Below are 7,529 nucleotides of genomic sequence, written 5' to 3'. Positions count from 1 at the left end.
AGGTTTGTTGCAGCTACTTGTTCAGTGAAATGTAGGTGGAGCCTTTTCCTTCAGCGCCTGTCTGGATCACAAAGCTGCTCACTGTCTTTGTCTTTCTTCCTTTCTCTTTTACACACACACACACACACACTTTTCATAATCCTTTATTAAACTACTGTTTTTCCCAGGCTGCTGAAGCAAATAGTAGGAAGACTTTTTTGCTTATCGGTCAAACCACTAAAGAAGACCCAAACAAGATGGTTCAATATGGTCTGGACTATACACGCTGCAGATGGATCTTGCCTCTTCTTCTGGGCTTAGCAATGATCTTTGGTATCATCGCACTGGTTGGTTGGGGCTGGGTAAGCTCAGAAACACGACCATTTGTTCAACAAGGCTCGTTATGGAGATTATGTACTCAACGAGAAGAATGGGAATGCATATCGCTCATGGATTTTGGTAAGAATCACAGTGGTAAAAACTATGATCCAATGATAGTGATTAGTCTACTCAAGCTTTATATCTATCATCTATCTATCTATCTATCTATCTATCATCTATCTATCTATCTCTATCTATTTAATCTATCATCTCCTATTTGAAAGGAGAGCTCAGAGAAGAAAGTAATTATCTTTCATTGGTAAATATGTGTCATGTTTTCTTCTTATTCTGGACTTGAGTGCTTCTGCTCACTTTGACCAATATCTCCTAAACTTTTCTTCAAAATAGAAATGTTCAGAAATTATTTTTAAGAATGAATTTTAGCAATTATGACAAGGAGTGATCTTGAAATGCTAGAATGAGGCAAAATCCAGTTACATAAATGAGTAATCTTCCCTCAAGTTTTCTAGGAGCAATTTTATATCCATGACAGTAGAACAAGTGCTGACAGTATAAACAAAGTTTGGTTAACAGCTTCCTTCTTATCTCCCCTGCACTTTCCACCATGACAAGAAGTAGTTTTGGGTAAGCGTGGAGATGTCATCAGGCAGAGAATCCATAAACGAAAGCATACTGTAAAGAACTGTTGTGTGGAACTGAGCTTTGCATATTCAGAAGAATCATGTGATAGAGCCTGTGTTGAACTGTGTGGGGAAAGCAGAATATTAATGAATAGGAAGGAAATCTATTTGGACAAATGGTGTAATATATATCCAAACTGTCACTTTAGGTAATTTTCTGTTTAGCAAATCTATATCTGCAGTAGAAAAACTTTGGTCTACTCTAAGATGTCATTCCTCATCTCTGACTTCTTTCTTAAAATATGACCTGGAATGAAGGCCTCCCTTAAGCATCTTCTTAATACGGACTCCCTGTTTCCCATATAGCATCAGTTTTGAAATCCATATGACTTCTTTCTCCTTCCTCTTGTGATTCACAAGAGATTATGTTGGGTTAATCAGCAACTGCAATAATTGTCATGATGGGGGGAAAATGTTGAAACAGGATTAACAACAGGTGAAAATCTGGGTTATGGGCCGGGTCAATTTATGAGCTGGTCATAATATGTAAAAATGCAAACCCACTAGTAAAAAGTAAGCGCTCACCGTTTTGGTCAATTGACATACAGCACCACCCCTCCCTGGTGGATATGTTAATTCATAGTGCTCTCCTGTCAGTTTGGGAACTGATTTTAGGAGTCAATGATCAAAATACTTCTGTTTCTTCCTCACCCTTTAAATAAGAAATGTGAATTTGGCTTTATAAATCTTCCTTTGTGGTTTGTATGTAATGTTCCAGCCATTCTTAAGCATGTACGGTTATATTAAATAAACGTGAAACTCTCTCTGCTAGGTGGTAGAAGATGGGGAGATTGCACAACAAAACAATTCCAGTTGACTGTGTGGAGAACAGGCTATAGATAGTGGCCATCTGCGCTACAATAAAAGACGCATTTTGACTCATGTGTATCTCTGTATAGATAGTATATGACTACACTACTTTAAGGCTGTAATCCCTATACATACTTACCTGAAAGTAAAATTTTGAATTATGTTTTATGTTTTAAAATGCATTCTTTTCCCTGAGGAATTCTTGGCACTGCAGTTTGTTGTTGGTAAGCTACAGCGCATTGCAAATCTGTGATTGGTAAACTACAGCGCACATAATTCTTTGAGGGAAAGAATGTGCTTTAAAGGGATAGTGTGTACATTAGTCTTATACAGATTCTTCTGTTTTTCTTTGGCTTTCAGCCAAATGCCATAATACATTGGTGGGGAGCCTGTGGCTGTGTTAGATGTTGTTGGACTTCCATCATCCCGAGCCAACATGACCAATGGTCAAGCATGATGAGTGAGGTAGTCCAGCAATGCAGTACCACAGGTTCTCCACCCTGGCATAAAAGATGGATGGAGAGTTAGATAAAGATCTCTGGGCTGCATCTTGTCTCCCTAGGCTTTTCTCCTCTAAAAGACTGCTTTCCCCCCATTCTCCTTCTTAGAACAATTGACCAGCAGTAGAGCATTGGCTGGGTGGCAACATGAGAAAAACCTTGCAGGCATAATGTTTTCAAATATGTTAGAAATAATTTCTATATTGTTTATTTTTTTCATTATTTTGTTCCAAAATAACATCAGCATTTTAATCAAGCTATGCAAAAACACATATATTATATAGTAAGACTTCAAATAGTATTTAGTCAAATAATTGGTTAGATTAAGACTAAAACCATTTTGATCCAGTAAAAAGGTGCCCCTGATCAATTGGCTGGTATATTTTACATATTTCTATGTTGTATGTCTGTCTGTGTTTGTGTGTGTGTGTGTGTTAGCAAAACTGCAAATTTCAACTCCCATTTTTTAAAAAGACATTCCCTCTCATGTGCTAGAGAATGGGGAATGCCTCTTGTAAGATTATGCCTGTTGGGACAGCAACAATTCCCATACAAAGTATAATAGACTGAGAGAGACAGAGAGAGTCAATTCCAGTTGACTGTGTTGTTCATTAAACAGCAGTAATGCAGTTCTATGTACCTATTTACCCACCTACTCTATATGCTCAGGCACATAATTTAATGGGCATAACAGTTTGCCTCAAAAACTTTAAATACCTGAATTAAAATCTCTCTCTCTCTCTCTCTCTCTCTGTGTGTGTGTGTGTGTGTGTTTTAAATACTCATTTCAGTAGCAGATGCTCTGCAACATTACACATTGAGTTTCAGGTTTTTAAGATCCTGACTGATTTAGTATTGATTTCACCTACATGAAGGTATATGAAAATCCCAAGGCCGACTGGTTCAAATCATTCATTCATTCATTCATTCATTCATTCATTCATTCATTCATTCATTCCTGATTGACACCCAAAGACCAGAGGCAGATGTGTACTCTGGAATTGCTTTATTCCCTGACACTTTCAGGTTATTCCCTTCAGCTTCTACACACAGTGTGTTAATGTGTGTTGATGTGACAGTATATTCTTATGGCTAAAGACATACAACAGTTCGTAAGACAACCAAGAGTCATTTGAGCCAAGCTTTGGTTGCCATTGTGTGTATGCATATGTCTTTTGTTTGACAGTCACCTCTGGACAAATAAGTTTTTGAATCAACACCATAACCTGGCAATCCAGTTTAACAGAGGGGAAAGTAGAATGAGTGGATATGCTAAGAGCAGAGATGTCTCCTTCCAACTCAAATTTCTGGAAGAAAAAAACAACTAATATCTATCACCTGACTTATGTTAAAAGTCCAGTTCATACAAAAAGGGGAGGACACGCATCCTCTTTAACTGTTACATATACTCAGTGCTTTTTTCAGGGGGGGCACACACACGCAGTTGTACACATATCCCTAAACATTTTGTGAATCTAAGTTTAGCCTCATTGAGGGGCAGTATTTCAATATGAGTAGGAAAATGAGAGTACCCTTAAACATTTTTTTAAGGGAAAAAAGCACTGCATATAGGCCTACTTGTACGGCTATCTTAGAATAACAGAGAGTAAAATGCAGCTAACTTTTATTTTTATTTTCAGCCTGGGGTAAGGCTGCAGCGGCCACTTTCTTTGTTGGATTTGTAATCATAGTGATCTGTTTTGCCCTGGCCATCATCGCGTTTGCCATCTCAACGCTTCGCTTCAACTTCATCAGAGGCATCGGAGGCCTGTGTTTTGTTGCTGGTAAGGCTGTGTTTCAGTGCAAAGGGTGGGTGCCTGGCTTTGGTTTGGAGAGAGCAGTTGCTTCTTTAGCTGTAGGGAAAGAGCAACAGACCTTCTTAAAGAGCACAATGAATCAGGAGTGTCCTTTTTGCATAGTTGCAGCGGGTGTGGTGGTGCAGAGTGGCATGAATTCACAAACCTCCAGAAGCCTGCTCAGCAATAATTACAGAATGTTATCATCACATGACAAAATAGTTAACCGCCTTTTTTTATATATACTGTATAAAAAAAATAATCATGCCTTAGGAATTGATGCCTCCTAAACCAGGCCATTTAACGTCTTTATAGCTTTATCATCACTGTCCTCATGGGTGGTCTGCTCCATAATCTCCAGCCACCAAATCTTCTCTCTGCTACTTTCTTTAAGAGTAGGGATGGAGAACCTGGGACTCTCCATTTAAACTCCAGTTCCTATGAGCTGTAACTAGCCATTCTTTCAAATGGGAATTCCAAACGTGGGATGCTGCCACAAGTAACAACAACAACAACAACTTATTTATACCTCACTCATCTGGCTGGGCCACTCTGGGTGGCTTCCTGCAAAATATTAAAATGAAATAATTCATCAAATATTAAAAGCTTCCCTAAACAGGGCTGCCTTCAGATGTCTCCTAAAAGTCAGATAGTTGTTTATTTCCTTGATGAGAGGGTGTTCCATAGGGCAGGCACCACTACCGAGAAGGCCCTCTGCCTGGTTCCCTGTAACTTCACTTGTCACAATGAGGGTCCAGTGTCCAGCCTTGAACGATGGGGGTGGAGATGCTCCTTCAGGTATACTGGGCTGAAGCCATTTAGGGAAGCCCCTTTCTTGCATTGCCACCAACCAAATCTTAGACAGGGAGGAGGTTCTTATGAGAGGTTCCCATGGGAGGAGACTGCCTTTCAGATACCCGGGTTGCAAGCCTTTTAGGGCTTTATAGAGAAGAACCAGCATCTTGGACTGAACCTGGAAATAGATTGAAAGCAAGTGCAGTTGATAAAAGAACAGCATAATATGGTCTGAATGCAGAACGAATGCAGAAATTTCTTGGATGCTGTCTCTTGTACCAGCTGCAGTTTCTGAACGCTCTTTAAGGGCAACCTTGTGTGGAGTGCATTGCACTAACCTAATCTTAATTCATGGCAAGAAGGAATTATATTGTTTCTGTTTTCACCAGCACTAATTTTTACTTAAAGTGTTTTTTCTTTCTTTCTCACAGCTGTATTCTCTCTAATGGGCCTTGTCATCTACGCTGTAATGGTCTCAAAATATTTACGTGAGAATTACCCAGGAGTTATAAGGAATCAGCTCGGCTGGTCCTATGGCTTTGGGTGGACCATGTGCCTTATGGGTATAGGTCTCGGATTCTTTTTTTGCTGCCTCCCCCTGTATGAAGATCATATTTTGGGAAATGTCAAACCTTATTATGCATAACTTCTAGGAAGAGCAACGGAGTCATGTTATTGATTTCCTAAACATTTGCATGCCGATTATGTGCAGACTAAAATATCCCTCGGCCTCCACCACCACCTCAGCCACACATTGAAGCAGTAGAGGGGCTTTAACAGCTTTTAAAAACAAATTGAAAAATATGCCAAGGTGTTAAAAACAATACGTTATTCCCATTTCCCATTTTGGTTTGATGCAGAACAGTTAGATTTTTTAATAAACCCTTTTGGTTCCTAGGAAGAACCAGAATTTTTTACCTTTCCTGTTTAATGGGCAGGTTACAGTGTAAATGCCTTTCTGTGACTGACCAATCAAGCATCCACTAATCAACTGGTGTGATTGAAGACTTACGTATTAAATTGTGCATACTTAAAATGAATCTGATCTGTTCCTATTGAAAGGGAATTTGGTTGCAGCATTATGGTCGAAAACAGTCCACATACATCCTTTTGTTTTAGCTAGTGGATTTTTAATGATTTGTGGAAGAAGAAATTGTCAGCGGTAGCATTATTTAGTCAAGGTAACCTGGCAACTTAATGGAAATCCTAAGAATGTACTTAGCACTGAAATACTGAAATGTTATTTAGTGCTTAATACGTTAATTGAAACTGGATGAGTTACTTTACTATAATGTTTTATCAGTTGATTCTCTGGCATCTACAGCCCTTACATCCTTCAGGTGTTCCTATATTGCAGGAAAAAATTTCCCTCATGAGGTATCCAAATTCTGCTGGTGTTTGCTACTCATGCCACCAGAAATGAAAATTTAAGCACATGAAAATATATTTAAATTTGTTGAGCTCCATTTCTGGAATTTTACCTGCCTACTTGTGTGTTGCGAATATGTTGTGTAAGCCACAATGGGAGAAATGGCTGCAGACTAATGGCATGAGTCAACAACGCATGCTCTTTCATAAGACAGAAGCAAAGCTATGCAAGGTAACAATTTGCTAATATTCCTACCGTGCTTTTGTATTAATCTCTTTTTGTTTATACATTTGCTTTATAATCACATAGCTATCCTCAGTGATCAGTGCTTGGGGGTGGGGAGAAAGTGGCAAAAGTCCTTATTGTTATATTTTTATTGAGGCAATTATTTTGTAATATATTTGTATTTCTGCACAACAATTGGTAAGAAGCAACACAATCCCTCTTTATTATATATATAAAAAATTCCTTCCAGTAGCACCTTAGAGACCAACTAAGTTTGGTCTTGGTATGAGCTTTCGTATGCATGCACACATCTTCAGATGCCTCTTTATTATATAACTGATGCTGCAGGGAGAAAAAGCTTAGTAGGTATTGAATTGGAAACTGCCTCACAAGGAATGGGCCATTTGATAGCTAGTTCCTTTATATCATGGATGGCTGCAGGAATTCTTTTTTGGGTGGGGGTGGGGGGAGATGGAAAAAATACACCCCCCCCCCGGTTGATGCATTGTTACTGCTGTTTTTCCTTTCCCCCATCATTTATCCTGACCATCCTACAGGCTAATGCTATGCTTATTAAGCATGTATAGAATTGTAGCCTTAGATACTGTAAGCCTCACTGGCAGGAACTATGTCACTGCTGTGCTCTGTATATCATACAGCATAATGTGTTAGTTAAGTGTTAAACTAACTGTAATTGTGGTTTGAATAGTTGAATTCCAACCCAAGCACACTCTTCTGACATAATTTAACTGCATGTTAAGGATTATATTGTATATTTAAAGCTGATTAATAAAAAAGTTTCTGTCTGCCACTGTATGGTTAAAATTGTGTTGGATTGATACGGAAATGCTTAAGGGTAGAGACCCACAACAGCTTAGGCATGTGGAAATGTTGCCTTTGAAACACATGAAATGGCACATTCATTTAAAAACATGCTTTGGAGTTCTGCTGGATCGGAAATGCAGGTTTGGAATCTATCCCTCCCAGTTCCATTAACATGAAGCAGCAGGTCCATGAAAAATTAGCGGCCCGT

The 7,529-nt window shown here is 38.9% G+C and overlaps 1 protein-coding gene across 1 annotated transcript; it reads left to right on the top strand.

Annotated features, from left to right (window-relative positions):
• Window positions 1-6,764, top strand: LOC117043800 (p53 apoptosis effector related to PMP-22-like). Its single transcript, XM_033143872.1, has 3 exons — window positions 1-438; window positions 3,952-4,095; window positions 5,334-6,764. The coding sequence occupies exons 1-3, from the start codon at window positions 237-239 to the stop codon at window positions 5,546-5,548; spliced, it is 561 nt and encodes a 186-aa protein (XP_032999763.1). The 5' UTR covers window positions 1-236; the 3' UTR covers window positions 5,549-6,764.
• The last annotated feature ends 765 nt before the right edge of the window (window positions 6,765-7,529 follow it).

Source organism: Lacerta agilis, chromosome 3, assembly GCF_009819535.1.
Source record: "Lacerta agilis isolate rLacAgi1 chromosome 3, rLacAgi1.pri, whole genome shotgun sequence".
NCBI lineage: Eukaryota > Metazoa > Chordata > Lepidosauria > Squamata > Lacertidae > Lacerta > Lacerta agilis.
Note: the sequence above shows the minus strand (reverse complement) of the source record. Positions and strands in the feature narration are given on the sequence as shown.

What these genes read in the sequence shown, in the direction of transcription:
- LOC117043800 (XM_033143872.1), top strand. Translation starts at nt 237, where the DNA reads ATGGTTCAATATGGTCTGGACTATACACGCTGCAGATGGATCTTGCCT. An exon ending in CATATCGCTCATGGATTTTG is followed by an intron (nt 439 to 3,951) that starts GTAAGAATCACA and finishes TTTTATTTTCAG; the next exon opens with CCTGGGGTAAGGCTGCAGCG. An exon ending in AGGCCTGTGTTTTGTTGCTG is followed by an intron (nt 4,096 to 5,333) that starts GTAAGGCTGTGT and finishes TCTTTCTCACAG; the next exon opens with CTGTATTCTCTCTAATGGGC.